At 38.8% G+C, this 25,675-nt stretch overlaps 1 protein-coding gene across 1 annotated transcript in view; it reads right to left on the bottom strand.

Moving 5' to 3' along the window:
• Positions 1-25,675, bottom strand: part of LOC111050612 (KICSTOR complex protein SZT2) — a gene marked incomplete at its 3' end in the record, with an annotated part of 112,577 nt that overhangs the window by 22,601 nt on the left and 64,301 nt on the right. Inside the window, 1 exon segment of the mRNA XM_039441409.1 lies at positions 2,171-2,298. Coding sequence (XP_039297343.1) covers positions 2,171-2,298 — 128 coding nt within the window.

Below are 25,675 nucleotides of genomic sequence, written 5' to 3' on the forward strand. Positions count from 1 at the left end.
TAGAGTAGAGTCGTGCCGTAGGCTATCAAGTTTAAGAAGTATTGTTATTTATTAAAAAGTATCGATTTATTAAAAAGTGTTAATAAGTGTTTAAGTGTTAATTTATTAAAAGTATTGGCATCTTAAGGTTAGTTGTGTTCACTAGACAACACACTTTACCTACTATTCTCAATTGTAGTGAAAACAGTTACTCGACCAAGTAGAGTTAGCTTGGTAGAGTTAGTTTGCCAGTTACTCGACCACTAACTCTACTAATGGAAACCAGGCTACATTGTAAGGACAAACTTCTAAGCGACGCCGCGGCTAGAGCCATAACCTATAAATTTATTAGATTCGATGATTCATTAGATATTAATCGTAGAAGCAATATAGTAGCCAAAACTACTAATTCATCTTCTCCATAACATTCTTACAACATGAAAGTCCATTGAGTAATCGAAACAAATTGACTACTTGAAATCCCATCTGCATTTACCTATAAGCTAATATCACAAACATGTATGGCTGAAAAATGCCATCCCACCTATAAAAACATTTCTCCACAAGCCAAAGTTTAACTCTTGTTTTGAAAAGATTTAGATTTCGGGTGTCTCTGATATCATGAGGGTGGGAATTGAAAACGTTTTGCTGATGTAATTTGGGTTACCCTCATAAAAATCGGTGCAGTGGCGAGAATGATGTTTAGAATTTAATTCGAGCCCTGCAAGAGATATTCGCGGCCAAGTAGCGTACAATATTTTTGTCATAATAATCTAGCGGGGATCATTAGTATCATTATTATTTTATTCGCATTATTTTCAGTTTATAATATCTCATGTGTGTATGCTAAGCTAAGCGAATTTCTGATTTTATTTTCAATTATGAGATAAGCTCCTGTTTGCAGACAAAGTTCACTTCGACTGTAAACTACGCATTTTTGCTGAATTCAATATTTAATTATTGTTATTCTGTAATGTACTTGTCATTGAATAAAGATTTATTTATTTATTCAAGAATAATTGGGAAATATAAAACATTACCTGCTTGTGCTGAAGTTACTATATGCATTTTATAAACATAACCTAGTTTACAAATTCCGAATTGGGAATTTTGTGATTGTAGTTGACAAAACTTCCACCATGATCGCTGAAGGCTACTGTTTTTTTCAGCAGTTTTGCTGTTCCAATTTCGGAACTAGGAAACATACTCGATTGTAAAGAAGACATAATGGGGCCTATTTCACAAAGGTACAAGTATTGTTACCAACCATGGTTACGAACAAGTACTTGTAGTTACAAGTTTACAAGTACTCACATTTCACAAAAATTATGATCTACAAGTTTACAATTTTACAAGTCTACAAGTACTTCAATAGTAAACATAACCTATTTTCATGATGGTTTCCATTTTTCATCCTTTATAAAGGTTACTTGTACTTTTCAATAATTACTTTGAAAATATTTGAAAGCAATATAATGTTTTTTGTACAGTCGTCTTCATTTGTAACCTACACAGTATATGTACTCTGTATATATATATATATATATATATATATATATATATATATATATATATATATATATATATATATAGAAAATGTACTATATATACTGTGTATATATACTATAGTACACATAACCTATGAGGTAACACATTAATAACTATTTTGGAAATTTATTAAATTCAATTGCCTGATGCATATATTTCCAAAATTATGAATTATACAGGAATATAGGGCATTTTTGATTATTAGAAATATTTATTGAATATTTAAAATCATTTTAATAATCACTTGTGAATCCTTTACATAGCTTTCCACTTTGGTAGAAATTTCATAGTTGCGAACAAGTAATTTCGACAAAAATTGTTGGCTACAATGAAAATCTTTGTGAAACACTTGTTTGTAACAAGCAAATCATTTGTAAACTTGTAGAAATTCATTGTAACTACAAGTTTACAATTCTGCTTTTGTGAAACGCTAGTAATCAGCTGTTCTCCAAAACCATGGTTGGCAACAAGACTTGTAACCTACTTGTACCTTCGTGAAACGGGCCCGTGATCTCTCTACAGTATAGTATGTTTGTTCTGCAAACAGCTGTTTACCGGCTTGATTCCATGCATGGGAAACAGCTGAAAATGAATGGCTATGACAAAAAAGCAATTACATGACTATCTCGGAAAGTTGACTTACTCGAGAGGATTTGGAATGGTCTTGAGTGTTATCGGCTCTGGTATAACCACTGATGAATCCTGGCACATTAGTCTGAGATGCTCAAATGTCAGCAGCGATGATATACACTCGGCATCATTCCACCACATCTGCAACAATTTCAACATACTGAGTTAAAATTTATTTAGGAACTATTAGTTCTGTGAGCCATAGGCCTCGCGCAGTTATAAACCACAGCATTCCCTAATACTGTTCACCAGAGTAAATTCTGTCCTGTCCTGTTGTGTCGGCAAGATATCGGTGAGAAAACGACTAATGGCTGCTTGGGTTGGAGTATCGACAATGCTACAAAGGAACATACCTGTCAAATTTCATGAAAATCTATTTCGCCATAAATATGAACATATGAGAACATAAAGAGAAATGCAAAACCGTCGACTCGAATTTTAGTCCTCACTTCATCTGTTGTAAACTACTATCATCATCAAGATCCAATCGAGTTGAAAGCAGAGAAAGGTCGAGAGAAAATACTATGTTACTCTCAGCATGTGTCATTGGATGCACTTAATGATCCACTTTATTGCTCATTTATGATGAATAATTTTTTTGTCATACTTACTCAATTGCAGCTGTTTTCCATGCATCAAATCAAGCCGGTAAACAGCTGTTTGCAGAACAAGAAAACATGTGATTTTCATTACAGCATACTATACTGTAAAGAGATCATATGGTTTTCTTTACAGTCGAGTATGTTTCCCAGTTCCGAAATTGGAACATTCAAACTGATTCAAATAGCTATATAGTATTAGCGTTATAGTCTTTAGTTGTTATATTGATAACAATAATTTAAACTTCTTATTGTTGAGAACTCTAGTGAGAAGAAGAGAGTGAGTTAATAATATCTAAGTAACTAATAGAATAGCTCAAATATTATTAGAACTCATCTAATAAGTTTCAAGTTATAAGAACTCATCTGACGTTTTTTAACATCGGCCTTTATTATTCTATTTGAGCTAGATGGGTCTGTTATGACCTAGGAGCTATGGGCTAGATCATGTTTATAGAATGCAGTAACTCGAACAGCAGCAGGTAAGTTAATGGTTACTGTTTCTCAGCAATATTATCCTTTCTGAGAAAAGTATGACAAAGAATATTGTACGTAACTTGTACGGTAACGTATTTACCGCATTCGTATGATAATTCTGCCCTCAACTGTATGATAATTCTGCCCTCAACTACGTTTCGGGCAGAAACAATCATACTTATACGGTAAACTACTGTTACCGGACTTGTGACGTAAAGTACTATATAGTCTGATTTTTACGGTAATATTGGCATATAAAGGAGGCTACTTTTCCTTTTCAGTCCAGGCAATGAATGCTCAAAAAAGGGGATAGAAGGAAAAGTTTGGCAGACAATTTTTGACCCGGCAGCTCTGTTTAGGGTAGTAAGGAGGTAAACATATCAAAAGTCCCCACCCCTACCCTTGCTTCCAATTTTTTATCTTATAACTTCTTAAATATCGATGAAAAAATCCGTGCTAATTATGAGCGTATAGATCATCAAATTCTCTTCAATTTGATGTATAATTTCACACTTTACGCATTTCCCTACGACTGTTGCAGCAACTTTATTGTTGAGTCTTGAAATCTTCAGTTTTGCAACAGTAGACCAATTGACAAAAGAATTTGGAGGGAGTGTTTTCAGCACAATTTTTGACTTTGCAGCTTTGTTGGGACCACTTAGGGGGTGAACATATCAAAACCTTCGATTTTGTATAGAACAGTCATGTTCGTGAGATGGATAGTTTTCGAGTTATATGTGAGAAACCAAAAAATCGTACGTTTAAACCACCCCCACCCCTTAGAACAGGGGGTACGGGTGGGGACTTTTGATATGTTTACCTCCTTACTACCCTAAACAGAACTGCCGGGTCAAAAATTGTCATCCCAACTTTTCCCTCTATAACTCTTCCTTGACTGGACTATTTATATCATTCTTAAAATGCAAAATCAGAAAATACCTTATATGAGTGTTTCAGAAGTAGTGTCGAACATTTTAGGGTATTGTTCCTGGATGATAGGAGACTACAAATGTCGTATTTGAAGTGTCCAAAGCTTATCGGTTATCCTAATAGCTGCCATTTTGTTTTTTTTCACTTAGTAATTTTTATCTCAAGAACGAAATGTTGTATTGATCTGAAATCTGGCATGAATATTTATGCTATGAAGACACTCAACTTTAGAAAATAGAATTGTAAGCACGATGTGGAACGCCTCCACCAAATATGTAAGGAATATGTGGATGGCAGGATAAACCTCCACCAAATATGTAAGCAAAATGTGCCTTCACCGAAAATGTAAGGGTGGGAAAATGAAAAACAAGAAAAGATCGTACAGGTTTTTGATATTTAAAACAGAACAATAAATTATTTGTACAAAATTAGAATTATAATTAGAAATAATAATAATCAAATGAATATTTTGATACCTCCCTCGCGTTCGCTACCTTTCAGCCTGCCGCTCTGCTCTGCTCCCCACGCCACGCATCAACCAAATGAGTGGTTGACCCACCCGCCACCAGGGTGCGCCTCAGTCGCCGCCACCCGTTCCTGCGTTTCTATTGGCCGAGCACCGCCGGCCAATAGCAGCGCAGGTGAACTCGGGGACTGTGAATAAAAGGGGGCTACTCAGCTACCCTCGATAGCACTTGCTCACTAGCAGCCTTCCACTGAAGAGCCAGAAGAGACCACCAGCCGAGACCACTACCAGAGACCACTACCAGCCGAGACCACTACCGAGACCAGGAGCAGAGCAGCGAGCAGGCCAATGAGGGAACCACGGCGAGACTAACCGCAACCTGAGGTGTCTTCCTTGTCTACTACCCAGCCGATGCCTAGGAGGAACCGAACCGGCCGCCGAATCCAGAAGAGGAGGGCCCTACGTCGGCTTTGCCAGGTGGAGGAGAGGCTGAGGCTGTACACCGCCGCGCCAGCTGCGCCCCAAGACTTAGCGCCCCAGCCTAACAACTGGCGCGTGGTTCTGGATGCGCGGGTTGGGTGCCGAACCGACATTGGAGTGTGTGCAGCGGAAGCCTACGACCCTGCCTGCCCGGGGTTTGACCAAAGGCCCCTTCTAAACGAGGAAGTGGTCGAGGAGGTCCTCCCAGCGGAGATTCGGCACGACCTCTGGCTAGTAGATCACCCGGTCAGCCCTCTCCGTAGCCCGGGTAAACCAGAGTGGAGACTGCGAACCATTGACTTGAGCCCCTGCCGGCCTGCTCTCGCACCAGACGGACCTGCCCGGGACCCTCGCGCGGCGTGGTATCATGCCAGTCGACGACTACTAAACATCTAGCCTGCCTTGGTCCCTTTTAGGGCCACCAGCAACAATCTTGGTCCCTTTTCAGGGCCACCAGCAACAAACTTGGCCCTTTTCAGGGCCACCAAAAGCCATTTTTTTTCAGACAGAGGTAACAAACCCCTCGCTCGACCCGACTGACTAGCCCAATTGATGAACGAGCCACACCTTCCGCCATATCAATTATTGGCGCCTGCCAACGTGGGGCCACTCACTGTATGGAGATACAGTAACCCATTACCACTGTCAAAACTTTTTTTCAAACAAAATGTCAACCTAAATTTTCAACTAAATGTATGTCTTAAATTTTTCATCTAAATGTATGTCTTGAATTTTTCACACAAAAAATTCAAACTTATTTTCTTTCAACAAAATGTGTCTCTGAATCTTTCAATTCAGAATACCTGTCTGGGAACAGGCAATTTCCCAGTGGTGCCCATAACACCTGAACATGGTAGCAACTAGAACTGGAGCCGGAGACAGTGGAGATACGACCACCGAAGATTCGATGCAGTCAACCAGCCAGCACACCAAGTCTACATTCGCCGGCTGGCCTGCACAGACCACTGGTCAAACCGACAGCAGCACGACGCAGCCGCCCGCTTCCACCAGCGAAACTGGGGCAATGCAGCCACCCGCCTTCACCAGCGAGCCCGCTCGACCAACCACCCTGCAACCCAGTGCGCTGACCGTCAACCTGCCTGCTCCACCGTCAACCTCTAGTCACGCCACTACCGCAACCAGCAACATGGCCAACTTAGCGGCTCCAGCCGTCAGCTACACCGGCAACCTCAGCCAGCTGACCAGCATAGCGACCCTGCTACCGTTCTTCTGCGGCAAGCTCCATGAAGACCCCATCACCTTCATGCGACAGTGCACCGAGCTGCTACAGGGTCACCACATTCCCAGCTATACCTGGGTCATGCTTCTAAAAGCGCAACTACAAGACGACACCGCCGCCTGGTGGAGAGACTACGGAGAATTCGTCACCACCTGGGAACAGTTCTGTGACCGACTTCAGGCCCGTTTCTCGGGAGCCCATAAAATCGCAGCCGCTCACACGAGATTTTATGGCACCACCCACAAACCGAACCAGCCAGTGGAGCGATTCATCCGTCAGAAGCTCCAACTACAGCAGCGCTTAGGAACCAACCTGGCTGAAGATGAGGTGATCGCCCTGCTCAAAGGTCAGCTGAGTTCCAAGCTTCGCACCCTAGTTCGAGCTGCTCGTCCCACGAACTATGAAGAGCTGATCATGATCGCCAACGACCTGGAAACCGACCTCAACAGTCGACCAAAATATAAGCCAAGGCTATCAAGAATGACCCAGTACCAGTCGTCACCCAGGTCACCGTCTCACAACAGCAACCACGTCTGGCACACCCTTGCACGTCAACCACCCAGCCGTCACTCATGACCGTCTCACTCACAACGGATCAATCGCCTACCCGTCACGCCACCGTAGACCCTGCTAGCGTCGCTAAGTCTCCTTCCAATGTCACCGAAGACCCCTTGCTCTTCCCGGCTGACAGAGACTCTCCACAGCACCCAGCAGCCACGCCTCTACTGGCCCGCGAGAGGACAGCATCACCAGCCGACGATGAGCGCGTCATCGACCACCAGCCTGGGGAGGAACATGCAACTGTGACCCACACGCACCCGCCACCTACCGGGATCGCTGTCATGGATGGAGTCACCAACACTGCCCTCGCCGCAGTCGACGACCAGGTCACCAACGCTGACCCAGCCGCATTCAGCCACCAGGTCACCAAACCCTGCCCCAGCCACAGTCAGCCACCAGGTCACCAACACTGACCTAGCCGCCGTCAACCAGCCGGTCACCAACACTGCCCCAGCCGCAGTCAACCACCAGGTCACCAACACTACCCTGGCTGCAGTCACTGACAAGGTCACCAACACTGCCGCCCCAGTAGTCAACAACCACATCACCAGCCCTCCACCCAGCCAAGCACTGAACCTAGCCGTGATCCAGATAGACGGACAGACTCTACCCCAGATCCCTGTCATCCTCGCAGGTAAACAACTACACACTCTACTCGATTCAGCCGCAACGCACAACTTTGTGAGAGCTGCCCACCTCGACCACAGTACACGGATCCAACCGCTAAAGCTTCCTGTACTGCTGGCCAACCGTCCCACTAGCTGCAAAACGGCCATACAAGAACATCTGGAACTCCAGATCCAACAGCACATTCAAAATATTCCCTTCCTAGGTCTACCTGACCTACGCAAAGACATCATCTTGGGACGACCATGGTTTCGGGAGAATAAGGCAGTGCTTGACTTTGAGCAAGACAGGCTAATCTATGGCAAGACGCAGCGAGACACTATCTTCTGGATAGCGCAACCACCAGTCTCAGTAGAGATGGACACTCACCTGGTTGATAAGTTACTAGAAGACACGCCCAGCGACCAGCACCGATGGTTAACAGTATTACTGCAACAACACACAAAATTGTTCATGGAGCAGATGCCACCCTCCATCACCACGGCCGCCACCATGACAATTCAACTCAACAGCTCAGAAATACGCAGCCAGCGGCCTTACCGATACTCACGGGAGAAACTGTAAATTATTGAGTCCGAAGTTGCCGCCCTCAAGGAACGCAACCTGGTAGAAGCCAGTGATTCGCCTTACAACTCTCCAATCGTCGTTGTCCCCAAGAAGGACGGCACATCACGGTTCTGCATCGATTACCGATGGCTGAATTCCATCACCGTTCCAGCCACAGCACCGCAGATGACCCTACAGGACGTCATTTGAAGCCTGGGAACTTCAAAAATATTCAGCTCACTCGACCTACGGATGGGATACTGGCAGGTACCACTCGCACCCCAGTCTCGACCTTACACGGCCTTCACCACTCCCTATGGCGAAAAGCTACAATTTAAGGTCATGCCTTTCGGCCTACGAAATGCACCCAGCTGCTTCCAATCCATGATGAACAAGGTACTGAGTGGATACGTCGACAAGTTCTGCTACGCTTATCTCGACGACATCATTGTGTACTCGGATACCTGGGAAGAACACTTACTCCACTTAGCCAAAGTGTTTGAACGGTTAAATCTATACAATCTCTCTGTCTCAGCAGCAAAATGCCATATCGGCCACAAGCAACTTGAATACCTCGGTCACATAATCACCTCCGAGGGCAACCAAGCAAAACCGCAGGCTATCCTAGCTGTGACTTCTGCCCAACCACCCACCACCAGAAAGAAACTGCAAGAATTTCTCGGAGTAGTCGGCTGGCTACGAGAATTTTTACCCAACGCCGCTGACGTTTGTGCGCCTCTGTCTGAGCTACTTAGCACGAAGACGCAATGGAAATGGTCACCAACAGAAGAGACAGCTTTCCGCCGCCTACAAGCATTGGCCGCCAACATCCAACCACTCTGTCGACCAGATTTCTCCAAGACCTTCATCCTACAGACAGACGCCAGCAAGGTCGGTATAGGGGCTGTCCTATACCAAGAAATCAACAATGACCGTAAGGTGATCGCATACGCCAGTGCCAAGCTGAACCACACGGAACAACAGTATCACAGTAACGAACAAGAGTGCCTTGCGGTTGTCTGGGAAATAAAGCGATATCGCCCTTACCTGGAAGGCAGGCCATTCATACTCCGTACCGACAATAAGGTGATTACCTGATTACAAACTGCAAAGGACAGCCGCGCCAAACTCACTCGATGGGCCCTGCTCCTACAAGAATTTGACTTCACCCTAGAACACTGCCCGGGTAAAGAGAATCAGTTCGCTGACGCACTGTCACGGCAACCCAACAACGAAAAAGTTGAGGAGACCAGTCAACAACTAGAACGAACCATGCCTCCTGACATCCTGCCAGTCACCAGTGAACCTGCTACGCTAGCAAGCATTGCAACCGAAACTGAACTGTTAGAAGAGATTCGGAAAGCACAGGCCACAGACGACCAGATCAACGTGCAGGTGCAACAATGGATGGAGATCGAACCCCGACCGTTGGAGGATCAACCGGGAACTGATCAAGTATTCCTCACCAGTTACCGCCTACACAACCGACTCTGGGAGAAGAAGACACGCGATGGTTGGCGAATAGTCATACCGCCCAACTTTCGCACCCGGCTACTGTTCCGCTATCACGACGATGATCTAATGGGACATCCAGGCTACACCGAAACCTACCGAAACATCGCTACATACTACACTTGGCCCCGTATGAAGGCGCAGATAACCGCGTATGTACAAAATTGCCTGCTGTGTAGCTGCTCAAAAGCGTACAACCGGAATCACGAACCTATGCAACGACCGCGACGGTCTACTAGACCATGGGAAACCGTATGTCTCGATCTGATGGGCCCCTACCCACTCTCCAAGCGAAGAAATCGATTCATATTGGTCATCACTGATTCTTTCTCCAGGTGGATAGAAGCCTACCCGCTGCCTCATGGCGACGCCAACACGATTGGCCGCACAATGGCACTCAGTTTACGGGGAAACTATGGAATGAACTCTGCCTCAAATGGGGAGTCTTACACTACACCATGCCAATTTATCACCCCCGAGCCAAACCTACCGAGAGAAGGAACCAGGAACTCAAGAAGGGACTATGGATGTGCCTACAAGAACAACACCAAGAATGGGAGAACCAACTACCATCTGTGCTATTCACCCTGCGAAATCGACAGAACACGGCAACAAGATACAGCCCCAGTCAAATCCTGTTTGGCCAAACCCTTCCACGGCCAGGGGAATGGAGCCACTGGCCCGAAAATCAACTCGAACCGCACAAAGACCATATTAACCAGCATCTACACACGCTAACCGCAATCCAACGCGAAGCCGTGTTGAACCAAGAAAATTATCTCAATAGGAAGGGAGACCCGATAGCTGAGACACAGCCTCGTTACCAGATCGGCGACCAGGTGCTCACACAGAATCATCAACTCTCAAACAAGGCTCAGAAATTCCACGCGGGCCTAGCACCCAGATGGAAGGGACCATATACGGTCGCCCACAACCAAGGAGCTGTCTACTGGATCACCCATGACAACGAAACCATCAAGGTGTACGAGACTCAACTACACCCAGCTCCAACCACCGACCAGCAACATCTCTTGGAATAATAACCCACCTGTTTGGGGAGACCCTTCTGGTCTCACTTCAGTAAAATTATCGCCCAATGGCACTTTTGTATATTTTGTAAACATTGTATCTTGTTTTTTGCAATCAATAAATCCTCGCCGTGGCTACCTCAAACGGGGGGGAATTGATACCTCCCTCACGTTCGCTACCTTTCAGCCTGCCGCTCTGCTCTGCTCCCCATGCCACGCATCAACCAAATGAGTGGTTGACCCACCCGCCACCAGGGTGCGCCTCAGTCGCCGCCACCCGTTCCTGCGTTTCTATTGGCCGAGCACCACCGGCCAATAGCAGCGCAGGTGAACTCGGGGACTGTGAATAAAAGGGGGCTACTCAGCTACCCTCGATAGCACTTGCTCACTAGCAGCCTTCCACTGAAGAGCCAGAAGAGACCACCAGCCGAGACCACTACCAGCCGAGACCACTACTGAGACCAGGAGCAGAGCAGCGAGCAGGCCAATGAGGGAACCACGGCGAGACTAACCGCAACCTGAGGTGTCTTCCTTGTCTACTACCCAGCCGATGCCTAGGAGGAACCGAGCCGGCCGCCAATCCAGAAGAGGAGGGCCCTACGTCGGCTTCGCCAGGTGGAGGAGAGGCTGAGGCTGTACACCGCCGCGCCAGCTGCGCCCCAAGACTTAGCGCATCAGCCTAACAACTGGCGCGCGGTTCTGGATGCGCGGGTTGGGGGCCGAACTGACATCAGAGTGTGTGCAGCGGAAGCCTACGACCCTGCCTGCCCGGGGTTTGACCGAAGGCCCCTTCTAAACGAGGAAGTGGTTGAGGAGGTCCTCCCGGCGGAGATTCGGCATGACCTCTGGCTAGTAGATCACCCGGTCAGCCCTCTCCGTAGCCTGGGTAAACCAGAGTGGAGACTGCAAACCATTGACTTGAGCCCCTGCCGGCCTGCTCTCGCACCAGACGGACCTGCCCGGGACCCTCGCGCGGCGTGGTATCGCGCCAGTCGACGACTACTAAACATCTAGCCTGCCTTGGTCCCTTTTAGGGCCACCAGCAACAATCTTGGTCCCTTTTCAGGGCCACCAGCAACAAACTTGGCCCTTTTCAGGGCCACCAAAAGCCATTTTTTTCAGACAGTGGTAACAAACCCCTCGCTCGACCCGACTGACTAGCCCAATTGATGAACGAGCCACACCTTCCGCCATATCAATTTCAAGGGCTACTCGCTTTGCTGCTAGTGAAGATTCATTTCTTGTGGTTAATGAAAATTTTAAAACAATGACTCAGTAGTCACCTACCTTTATGAAAATGGCTTCCCAATTTGGCATCCACTGGTTGGAACGCGACGTTAATTATTAATTAAAAATCAAAATAACTGATCTAATGAAGTGGGTTCAGATCCCTTCCTATTTAATAATACAATTCTCTTTAAACTGCCCGAACTGTGACAGGAAAACTGTATTATAAAACAAGAACTAAATCTATCCCCTTCACCAGAACAGCCGGACTTTACTCACAGTCCTATCGAACGAGATCACACACCGACACACTGACAGACTGCCCAAAAGTAAAATTTTGGGTATTAAATATAACTCAGTCAATGCCAAACATGGAAGCCATTTCAAATACATATTTTTATCTGTCGCGCAAGCAGCACGTTTGTTATTAAAAACAAAAGAGAAGCTACGTTAATTTTGACAACAAATGAAATAAACAATCTTTCTGTCGATGACAAAAAATGTTCAAAGACAAAAACACTGTTCATTAAACTTTTCTAATTTAAAACTCTAAAATCCTGATCAATATGAGATAAATATATGATTCATATATATGTCCCATATGACCAGGTGACACAATGAAACATTTCCGATGTAAATTTTCAAAATGGCGGCCATTTTAAATTTTTTATGGCAAATTTAACGAAAACCGTTTACTTTACAGAAAATTTACGAGACGAAAAGGTTAGTAAATTTTATCAAGATTTCAAGGATACCTTATTTATTAAGATTGGTCGGAGAATAACAGAGAAATTAATTCTTTTCGTACTACATGCATGACAATGAGAAATGCACAGACAAGATAATCTGAAACATTATAAAATCAGCTGGATGGCCATATGCAGCCATACCGAGTTTCAAAGCTTCATCTTGAATACAACTGGAATTAAAAATGTAATATTGATGTTTAAATGGTGGAAAGTGGTCATGCATGCAGTACGAAAAGAATAGATTTCTCTGTTATTCTCTGATCAATCTTAATAAATAAGGTATCCTTGAAATCTTGATAAAATTTGCTAGTTGTTTTCTCTGTTATTCTCTGATCAATCTTAAAATAAGGTATCCTTGAAATCTTGATAAAATTTACTAACTTTTTTGACTCTTGTAAATTTTCTGTAAAGTGAACGGTTTTCGTGAAATTGGCCATCAAAAATTTAATATGGCCGCCATTTTGAAAATTTACATAGAACATTTTTATTTTACTTTTTAAAGTTGAGTCTTCATAGCATAAATATTTATGCAAATTTCAGATCAATACATTTCGTTCTTGAGATAAAAATTCCCAAGTGAAAAAACAAAATGGCAGCTATAAAGATAACCGCTGAGTTTTGGACACTTCAAATACGACATTCGTAGTCTCCTATCATCCAGGAACAATACCCTGAAATGTTCTACACTACTTTTGAAACATCCTGTATAAGTCAACGCGCAATTAAAAAAGGAACATACACGTCAAACATTATGAAAATCTATTGCCGCGTTTCTCCGTATAATAAATGCGGAACATAAATCTAAACAGATATTATAAATAAAGAGAAATGCAAAACCGTCACCTACAATCTTAGACCTCACTTCGCTCGGTCAATTATACATGACATAAGCTATTCAGAGTACATATAATTAATTCAATACACATTATATATTATACAACTTACATACTGTTAGGCGCTACAGACTGATGTGACCCTTGGCCTCCTTTACAAAGCCTCTCCATACAATTCGATCCTCTGCCTACATCTTCCAATTACGCAGCCCGAGGATCCACAAATCTCTTTCTACGTCATCAGTCCACCTATTCCTAGGTCCTAGGTCTGCCCTTCCTATGTCTGTTGAGAAGTTTTTCTCGCCACAAACGTTTGGATATTCTATCCATATGCATTCTAGAGAAGTGCCCAATCCACCGTATTCTACCTAATTTGAAGAGCCTTACAATATATTCACTATGCAACAAGTCATCAATCTCACAGTCATTTTTACTTTCCAATTCCATTTTCATAAGTAGGACCATCAATTCTTCTTATCACCCTTTTTCGAAAGCTCTTAGTTTTGACGCAAGTAAGCACCCAGGTCTCAGATCAATAGCACACCACAGGCCTCACCAACGCTCTATATAACATGAGTATTTAGTTATAAAATAATACCATAGTACCCTTTTAAATACTTTTGGACATAAAATAAAAATTGTACTATTTTGCAACGGAAAAATTAAGTAGTCCTGAAGAAATACGTTATTAGAAAACTTGAGTTTTGTAGCTCTTGAGCCGTTGACATGTGTGAACCACGTGCCTTTTTCCCACTTTTAAAGAAGAAACTTCCTTTTTGAATTTCAATAAATGAATTTCCAAGAACCTGAAGAAAGGGTATTTTGAAACCGTTGGCTATTCAGAGAACAAGTTCTGGAAGGTTCTTCATTGTAAATAGTCATAGGGTTAGAATAATAGGTCCTCGTGTGAGTGAGAGCGCATGCGTGTGTGAGAGGGAGAGAGTGAGAGAGTAGCTGAGCACGTGGTGATAGTGGCAGCATGTATATAGCTTACTAATATATAGTGATAGTGTAGTAGAAGTTATATATGCATGTATTATAGTAGGAATGGTAGTATTGGTATAGAATATTAATAGTATTTAGTTGTATTAGTAATTGATTAGTGAGCATGAAGTAATGAAATAATGTATGAATGAAAGAATGGATGATGATAACAGGAGGGCAAAAATATTGTTATTGTAATTATAGACTCAAAGAAATATATATGAATATAGGTACATATATAAAAGTGAAGTATTCATTGTCAAAATCGTTAATAAGTAAATTGATTATTTTCCCTACAACAAATTTGAATTAGTGTAATTGAATATTATTTAAATGAGAAGCTAACGTGTGTACAAATGTAATCAATAATTGCTATGCTATACAAATTCTGTAAAATTACACCAGTATTTATCAAATTCATCTCAATAAATAATAAAATATAACTTAATAATAAGATTGCAATTTTGTAGAACAGGTATAAATACTGTAATTTATTATCATATTTTTTAAGAGGAGCCTTTAATTTTAATTATTTAGAAGTATAATATAAGCTACCTAAAACAAGTATATATTTTCACAATTGTTGCCTGTCAGAGCACATGGCATTTTACCACGTGGCGACTCTAGGGCAGTAAGGGTAGGCATGGTGGGGATGGCCCACAAATAAGGGTGCAAATTGTGCTAGCTCGGTTCTCAGTAGTGCGTTTTTAATGGAATTTTGAGTGTGAAGTGTCAAGTGTACTTGAACTCCAGACTTCAGAGGATTATAGAGCCCTGACTGGAAAAGTTCAGAAAGGTTTTGTGAGTTATTTATTTTACATTAATCCATATAATATTCTAATTACTAATATCTTATCCCACCAGCCTTTCAAGAAATCCCTATTAGCCCACAAAGTTTTAATTGAATATTTTTCAAATTTAATTTTGTCATAAACTCCGGTAACTTTCATTTGACATTTTTTTTAATAACTACTTATTTTTCTCTGTAATCTTTTATTCAAATATTTTTTGGCTCCTCTCACATAAAATTGTAAACTTTATCATTTCAGATTTTGTTATCTTCTAATTCATTTATTTTAATATTTCAAATGTTTGTTTAATCTTTGCTTTAAATATTTAATTTTCTTTTTCTCAATAAATTTCCATTGTTATTCTCTACTTGGCCTTTCACTTGTATCTACCTTACTCATAACCATGTCGAGTTTCATTATTCCATTTCATTTTCATCAATCTTAGAGGGATTGATTGGCGCCGGGCATAATCCCAAGAAAATAGAGAAGAGAATTTAGATCTCTCTCTCTCTCTATTACAAATTCCTAATTATTAAACATCCCATTAGTTTGAACATAGTAAGTGTTCACTCTAGATAGGAGTCTGAACTTGAAAAGTTTGATGCTAGGATCTATTTCTTCGGAGACATTCCCATCACTAGTTAAAAGAGCTCCCACATAGACGAAGTCTATCTATTATAGGTAGTTTATGTTCCAAATTTGAAGCCGATTTTTGTTAACTGAAACCGATTTTTGTTAACTGTCGATTACTGACTATTATTGCTGTGTTGTTGGGGAGTGTAAGAGTGTAAGAAGGGCACATTATGAGAGACTACTAGCGTCACATAGCTTCACCAAAAACAACTACTAGGATTATGAGCTTGAGAATTGCAACATAAACGCCCTATAGCTTGGTATATCACCATAAATTATACAGTATCACCACACATGATATAGTATCATCACAATATGATACAGTATCATCGCAATATGATACAGTATCTTCTCAACTTAGATATACCATAGATATTTTCTGAGATATCTTCTTATGATCTTTTTCCTACGGTTGTGTTGAGTGAGAGAATGCATGAGTGACATTCCGCTTTAAGGCTGTGCAAAGGCTAAAAATAAACTTTCTACTAGTGATATTTTTAAAAGTTTTTCGATTAGTTTATCATCAAGCTATCAAAATGAAAAAAGTTTTCTCAGGAAAAAATTGTTTTCTGATCATTACTTTTTGAGATATGAGCGCCTAAAGTTTAAATTTTTGGGACAGAACATTTCAAATTCGGTAAGAGATAAATCCATGACATTTAGAGGATAGATTCTTCATGGTATTGTTGATCTAGTAAAACAGAAATTTTCTGAAAATATCAACTTTTAAGATAGTTATTCAATTTACTGAAAATAACCAAAGATAAATTTTAGTTATTTATTTTTGGTAAATTGAATAACTTTTTCAAAAATTGATATTTTTAGGAAATTTTTGTTTTTCTAGATCAACAATACCATGAAGAATCCATCCTCGAAATCTCATGGATTTATCTCTTACCGAATTTGAAATGTTCTGTCCCAAAAATTTAAACTTTAGGCGCTCATATCTCAAAAAGTAATGATCAGAAAAAAATGTTTTCCTGAGAAAACTTTTTTCATTTTGATAGCTTGATGATAAACTAATCGAAAAAGTTTTAAAATATCACTAGTAGAAAGTTTATTTTTAGCCTTTGCTCAGCCTTAAAGCAAATTTTTAAAAATATAAGACTTTGAAAAAACATTTTGAAGTGCATTTCTATATTTCAAAGGTTTCAAAGGTGTAAAGTAAGTTTTGAAACGCCGTTTTATTCCAGCTCTACCATTTCCTAGCCATAAAAATGTCATTAAATTGTAGTTGAGGATTATTCATTTGGAAAAAGTATTGCACAATGCGCCTACAATGATAAGATATGCGTTTATCTGGTGCTTGAGCTGAGAGCTGAGTGGTTCATGTACTTGTGAGGTCCCATTTATGAGAGCAAAATACACAATCATGCTGCGTATTTTCCAAAACTAAATGTGAAGAGAATGCTTGTCGATTACGGCACTTGCAATCACCTGATTACCCCACAGCAAACAAAATTCAATTTCATATATGTTCATAAGCTCATGATCATGTTTTAGAAAAGAATATTATGATCACCCCAAGTGGGGTATAGTGGGGTATCATAATTAGGACTAAGTTTATTATTAGCAACTTTTGTATGTGTATTATAATTATTATGTATATGTATTTGTAAATAAACTGCTCTGGTTGCAATTCAATGGCAATCAGAATAGTTATTTGTGCAACTAGTGCGCAAAGTGACAGTTTGCTGCACCGAAAGAAAAGGCGAGGGCGGAATGGTTTGTTGAGCGCAGCAGAGGAACTTTGCGTACGTATTTCACATTAAATTTTTCCTACAGTTACAATTGAATATGAAAAGTGGGTAATTATGAGTAAAATGATGGCTGAAATCCATCAAATGTTTGTGTGTGTGATGCTGTTATTAATAAAAACCTTAATTTATTGTCAAATTGAATAATGTAGTAGTGTTTGAATGAAGGGGCGGCTGTCACTCATGTCGCTGTCCACGATGTCCTTAATATTATTATAACTTGCACCACAGTCACAGTTACCAACTTAATTTTGATTTTGCTGCACTGGTGCTCCATATAACCTACTAATTATTTTGCGTTGTCATGCTGCAAATCTGGAGTACGCAAATTACTCACTTTGCGCACTAGTGCGGAAAAGTGATTCTTTGTGGCCTGAAATCAGTGCAGAAATGGTCACTTTTCAGGGTATCTGTAGGAAAAAATTATTATTATATCTCCTTATACTGAATGTTGATGAAGTTATAGATTCTTTGAATGACTAAGAATCGTTTTAAAAATAGCAGTTACCTTACTACAGAGACATTTTCTGAAGAAAACTGGAAAAATAAACAGTGAGACCCTTGCAGAGCACGGGTTACCTGCTAGTTATTAATATAAAGAGATTAAATAGGAGCACAAAGCTAGAAAGGTTGAAGAAGGATCTGTAAGGTTTCAAAAATTGTTTAGAGATCCATATATTCATATTCAATAGAATAGCATAATATTAATTATTATTGCCACTAATTATAATCTACATTAAAATTGGTTACTTTGTATTACCCTATCTTTTCTAATGTGGTCACCTCAAAGACTATTTCAGTTAAGAATTAATTTTAACCCTGTCCAATATTTTGACTGTGGGTTAAGTGGAAGAGGATGCCCACATAACTTTTAATGTTATAAAGTGTAATAGTCCAGTCAAGGAAATATTATAGAGGGAAAAGTTGGGAAGACAATTTTTGACCCCGCAGTTCTGTTAAGGGTAGGCCTAGTAAGGAGGTTAACATATCAAATGTCCCCACCCCTACCCATTGTGCTAAGGGGGTGGGGGTGGTTTAAAGGTACCATTTTTTGGTTTCTCGCATAAAACTCAAAAACTATGTATTCTAAGGACTTGACTGTCATATAATAAATTGAAGCTTACATAATTTCCTACAATATACATTCTAAAACTTTTTTATATCTCCTCTAGTTCTCGAGATATCCGCTCTTTAAGGTGTGATATTTTTGAAAAAAAACACGTTTGCCACCAATTTGTTCTATTTTTGTTCTTATAACTTATTAAAAATCGATAGGAAAAATCCATGTTGATTATGAGCTTATAGAGCATTAGATTAGAGCTTGAATGTAGGGGGTGAAATTTTCATTGCTGCAACAAGTGTCAACTCAGCGGTTCCACACCTTCAACAGAGGGGATGAAGATGCACACTTTTGCTATGTTCACCTATCAACTAGTCCAAATCAAGCTGCAAAGTAAAAAATTGTGTCACAGACACCCCCTTCAAATGTCATTGTCAAACGATCAATTGTTGCAGCAATGATAATTTCTCCCCCTACATTGAAGGTGCTATAACAATGAAAGGAAAACTTGGAATAGTGAAATAATACACCATTTCAAATAGAATCAATGCTCCACAGACCTACGATAATCATCAATTTCTATTATGCATTGTTGAAGAGTTATAAGCCCTAAAAGAGCAAAACATTGGATAAAAACCTGTCATTTTAACAATTACACACCTTCATGAGCGAATATTTCAGGAACTGTTAAGAATATCACAAAATTCCAGCAAACAAAAAGTGTATTGTTGCGAAAATGGAGATTTCACACTCAACACTAAAGCTGCTGCAAAAGGTGTAGGGAAATTCGTACAAGTGTGAAATTATACATCAAATTGAAGAGAATTTAATGCTCTATAAGCTCATAATCAACATGGATTTTTTCCATCGATTTTTGATAAGTTATAAGAGCAAGAATAGAAAAAAAAATGGTGGCAAACGTGTTTTTTTTTTAAATATCACACCTTAAAGTAGGGATATCTCGAAAACTAGAGGAGATATAAAAAAAGTTTTAAAATGAATATTGTAGGAAATTATGTAATCTTCAATTTATTATATGACAGTCAAGTCCTTAGGATACATAGTTTTTGAGTTTTATGCAAGAAACCAAAAAATTGTACCTTCAAACCACCCCCACCCCCTCAGCACAATGTGTAAGGGGGGAATTTTGATATGTTAACCTCCTTACTACCCTTAACAGAACTGCGGGGTCAAAAATTGTCTTCCCAACTTTTCCCCCTATACCCTTCTTTGAGCATTCATTGTCTGGACTATAAATTAGAATGCATGTGAATGAAAACACAAATTGAATTGTCAACCACTTTTATAAAGTGGTTGGCAAAATGGACGACAATTTCAATTTGGGTTTCCATTATGGAAAAGCATCACAACATCATACACATTTATTTTATATCTTAAACGATACTAAACTAAACCAAGAAGCTTATAAATGAGCAATCAGAATACTACAGAGAATAAGAATAATATTGAATGAAAAACACATTTAATCAATGATCAATTTTATACAAAGCATAGGCAGTGTTAAAAAAGTAAGATAGTAGAATCATAGAGATTGTTGTATGAATTACAATTGGAACCGTTTTGGGCGTACATAAGCCTGTTATACTTTTCTAGAAGTTGTTTATTACTGAATAATTGAATAAATAAATATAATATTAATTTAAACATATCATTATAATATTTACAACTTGATTAACAGAATATTTATTACAGAAAATTTAGATGGATATTATTGTTTGTAACTTGATCAGTTAGCAGAGGCAGCCCTACATGAAGGCGAACAAGGCGGCTCCTGGGGCCCCGCGCTTCTCTGGGGCCCCACACAGAAAAAAAATTAAGAAGGAATTTTAAAATTTAATATTTAAATTTAAAATATACTATATAATCGGCAAAACTTCGATCCTATGTACAACTAATTTCCAGATTATGATTATTGTTTACGCAAACGCACTTGGAGTGGGTGGGCATTAACTATTAGCTGCTAGGCTAACTGTAGTTTCGACTAATGTATGGCTTGTATGTTTTTTTGGAACGTTACAAAAGAAACGAACAATACATTGTTTTCTGCTTCATCTGATAGATGGAGTATTCTGAAAAACAAAACAAATATTACCCTTACTTTGAAGCCTCTAACAGAAACTAGATGGGAATGTAGAGTAGAAAGTGTTAAAGCTCTTCGTTATCAACTAAAAGAGATTGCTGAGTGTTTAGAAGAACTTTCAGATTCTACTAATGATTCTGCTACTGCCAGCGAATGTAATACACTCACAAATGAAATTCTTTCGTATAATTTCATACTTTCATTAATTATTTGGTACGATTTGTTGGTAAAAATTCAGTTTATTAGTAAAATGTGGCAAAGAGCTGACATAAATAACTTAGCAATAAATCACTTCGATAAGTTTCTATCTTGGTTGGCTGAGTACAAAAATAATGGCCTAGTCTCTGCAATGGTCAGTGCAAATGAGATTGCTGAAGAACTTAGTATATCAAAAGAGTTCAAAAAAATTAGACAGAAAAAAATCCAGCTTTTCTTATGAAGGAGAAGATGATATAAGCTCAAATGCAGAAGACCTTTTCAGAACAGATTTTTTCTATATTCTCATTGAAAAATTACTGAAAGCACTGAGTTGAGATTTATTGAGCTTAAAAAGGATGAAGAGAGATTTGGGTATCTCTGAAGACTAAATTCGTTGAAGGACAAATCTGATAGAGAGATTTTAAGTTTCTGTAAACAACTTCAAAAGACGCCAACATTTAAGACAGAAACTACATCTAACTCCGACATTGACGGCGAAGAACTATGTGAAGAATTGAAAATGTACTGCCGAACCATACCTGTGCACTTGAAAATTAGTGAAGCAGTTAAATTACTGATTGAGAAAAACTTAATCGATGTATATCCTAATACATATGTTGCTCTGCGAATGATGATAATAAATTTATAGTACAAACTTATTTCTTGTTCATTGAATCAGCACTTTTTTCCAAGTGAATGGTTGACAATTATTTATTTTAGATATTAAAAGGGGCCCACCGTTAAACTTCGCCTTGGGCCCCGCAAACTCTAGGGCCGCCTCTGTCAGTTAGAAGCAAATAAACTTGATTGTATTGTAGGAGTTGACGTTGCATTGATGAGTCAGATGAGAGCAGATATGTTGTGGCTGAAGTAAGTAGGAGGAGTGAATCTCACTAAAACAATGAAAAGTGAAAAGACCACTTCTCTACTTAGTTCAAAGCACCACGTACCACGCAGTTGCCATCTTCTTCAGTTCCCGGTAAACCACCCTAAACACTTATTCATTATATTCTACATGCTCACAAATTAACTCATTTACAAAGTTCAAAGATTATTTCAAACATTAAAGATACAATCTATTTTTCTTGAACGATGAAATACAAATCAATGTGATATTATCAAATTATGATATTATATTATATATAAGATTATCATCAATAGAATACAACTTGTATGATGCTCTGATAGGCCTCTATTATGTGATACAAGAGGCCTGTAACACAGTCTATAGCGAGGTCCACGTTATAATGGCAGTGGAGAAAGATAGGAGAACAGGTTTGCCGATTCTCTCTTCCTTCTATAGAGTATAGCTGATACTGGTATATCTGATTAATATGTAACTGTTCATTCTTATTAAAAATGATTAATTATATTTTATTCGTCAAGAAAACATATTTTTCTTGATTAAATAATACATTTTTATAATTGGGATTTTATATGCTAATTAATTATATTTCTACATTGTTAAAACACGATTTGGCAACGTTGCGAAGCTAGAGAAGGATAGTGCTATCTGCTTTGTAGAATGACAGACATGTATAGCAACACCAATGTTTATTAAATACTGTCATTTTAACGTGAACCTCACTATAACTCTACACCATCTATCAGCCAATCATTTTTATTTCGATGAAAACTCATGATATCTTAACTCGATTGACTGATACTTGAAAGGAATAATATTCCAGTTTTTAAAAATAAATAAAATATCTGCCGAATCTAGTTTTCCATTGTTCAATATTTTAGTGAATGTGCTGACCTAAGACTATTTTTCAGTCAAAACTTAAGGAAGTTTTATCCGTTTAAAATTTGCCTTTATTCAAAGAATTTAAATATTCTATTGATTACAAGTAATCTAGGAACATTTATATTCTAATACAAAAATTTCAATAATACTGTTTGGGAAAACTGGCTTATAATTGTATTGCGCTAAGAATTAGTTACTTGATTGTAACAATATTTCAAACCCTGTGAGTTGAGACTAAATTTAACATATCACCAACTCAGCGCTACAAGATTATTTTTTAGGACTGTATTCTTTTGCTGTTAAATCATCACATATTTATTTTGACTACACATAATTTAAGGGAGTATGAAAATAGGCTAACCAAGAAGAATATATTGATAAGTAATACACCTTCTTTTATCTTCATGAGTCTGAATTGCAACTTTATATATATTATATAATATATATAACAAATTAACAACTGACAAAATTTATTATTCATGTTTGGTTTTTGTATCTTCGATTTTTTGTAGTTTATTTTTCCTCACTGCTCTATTTAACGTTAAATTATTATTGTATCATTATAATTTGTAATTTTTCAGTGGTTTATTTATTGTTATAGGTTGTTTATTTTATGTTAGAAGCTGCTGTCAAACAGCTGTTTTTTGTTTGAATCCTCTTGCTGATGACACAACATGCATGTGTGTACACACATGTTCAACACACCTGTCCTGTCTCTAGAAAGCACCCTTAGCCAAATCACAAGCAAATAATAATAAGATTCACTTGATATTTCAAGATAAGTTTGATAATTTATTTTGACGTTATTATTGATGAATTACGAATGTAAATATAAATGTGATTGATTAATATAATTATAAATTATTATATATTATACTATTACATATTATTATAGATTTTAAAATCTTGGAATACAATCACATTAACGTTCAGTTCACTTCAACATTCAGATTTCAACTGGCTTACCATTTTTATACTATAATGTTAATCTAGTTAAGCTTGATAATCCTACTAGAATAGCCTACTAGCAGGGGCGCCATTCAGGGGGGGCAGGGGGGCCATTCAGGGCATTATTTATCAGATAAATAATGAAAATGCGGGTCTATCTACACGAATCCTTAGAATTTCATACTGATTTAATACTGTTTTCAAACAGCAGTAGTATAATTCCTTCTACAGTATCAACAATGTAGCGAAATTGCTTTGAAAGTATGGCTACGGGTGTGGAGTAATAAAGAATATATTTTTCTCTGTGGTATAGTTGAAGCTTAAATATAGAATGGATACAATTATTGATCGTGCACAATAAGTGAGTTATTGCGTAAATTTCAACGTGAGAATAACAAGTTGCAAGATGTCACAGTGAAAGCAAAAAAGAGGGCACAATCAGACAATCAATGTATGTAAAGAGATGGTGAGAATTATGGGACCAGCTTAAGGTTTCTTTAGCTATTTAAATGAAAGTTATTTTCCAATTAGAATATGATCCCCTATGAAATTGTCATTGTAAAAGAAAAATTCATCTGTTTCCATGATTTTTAAGACATCTGTTTCAGTGTATTCGTACTTTAGGGCCTCTCTGTAGGCCTTTATATTTCTAATAAATATTTCATGATTTAATAACGAATAATGTATATGTTTGTATTATTATGTATCATTGATACTTCAACCACATTTGTATAAAACTGGAAAAAATGAAGCATATATTAAAACATCTTCGAATGTAACATTTATGTGGAAAAATCCATGACCCTCTATCCTTTGGGGGTATTCCTCCCCCCCCCCTATACCTCTTGGTTTTAGCCCCCCCCCCCTAGCAGTTTGGTGAAATGGCACCACTGCCTACTAGATGAATAAGACGTCAATAGCACTATATTTCAAACTGAACTTTGACTCAGGATTTGATCACATTGGATGTGTGTATGTGCAAGTGCCCGCTTGGTTATGCATGACCATGCGAGCAGATGAGAAACAAAATGTGTAAAGAGCAATAGGAACAGTGACACTGGTTGCGTGCACTTGCAGGTTGCGTTCAGTGTGAAGTGTGAGCAGCTACATGTAAGTCACAACGTGTTCTTTCCACATTTGTTTCTCGGCTCATTCATCATATGACGTGCACTTGCACATATACGCTTTAAATGTGATCTCACCCTCAAGATCACATGGAACATTAATATTCTAATATAAGAAAAAAAAACATAAATAATTATGAATGTTTATAGTTTTTTGAATTGCATTCATGAATGAAAACTGTATTAAACTTCTTTCTGTGAATTAATATACTACTGCGATCTTTGAATAGAATGATAAAAGAGTTTACACATCGACTTGCTTATTTAGATATCGATTAACTAGTTACAGTAGTTACACCATTTTCAATGAGCCATATGAATAAAGTTGAGCATTTGCTTATACTTCTAAAATATGGAGCATATGCTTCATTTTCTATGAATAAACGTGAGCAAAACCTTTTGCTCATGCTCATCAAGAGAATTGTTTGAGCATTTGCTCAAAAGTAAAAGCTTTTGCTCGAAATTGTATGAATATACTAGAGCATTTCATCAAATTTGAGTCTACTCTGGAGCAGCTTTTCACTTTTTGCTCATAGTAAAATGGCTCAACTAATTCGTGTGGGTAAGAGGAAAGTATACCAGATACGATCACAACCAATAGTTGAAAACTATAAAACTCTTTTTAGATTCAACCATGATGTATCACCATTATTCCTAAAAAAGAATAAATACAAAAGATACCTATCCGATATAATGATAGCAATCACAGAATAGGAAATAGGCATTTAAGAAGATGAGAGTGTAGACGATTATAAGGAGGCTATTAAGATTATAAGATTTTGCTGAAAATTATTATAGAGATGACATTTTTTCACGCAATTATTTCAAAATTCAAAACTCAACTAACATAAAACTCAATTCATGAATAGGGAACAGAGCAGACGACCAAACACAAATGGT

The sequence above is a fragment of the Nilaparvata lugens genome, chromosome X, assembly GCF_014356525.2.
Source record: "Nilaparvata lugens isolate BPH chromosome X, ASM1435652v1, whole genome shotgun sequence".
Lineage (NCBI taxonomy): Eukaryota > Metazoa > Arthropoda > Insecta > Hemiptera > Delphacidae > Nilaparvata > Nilaparvata lugens.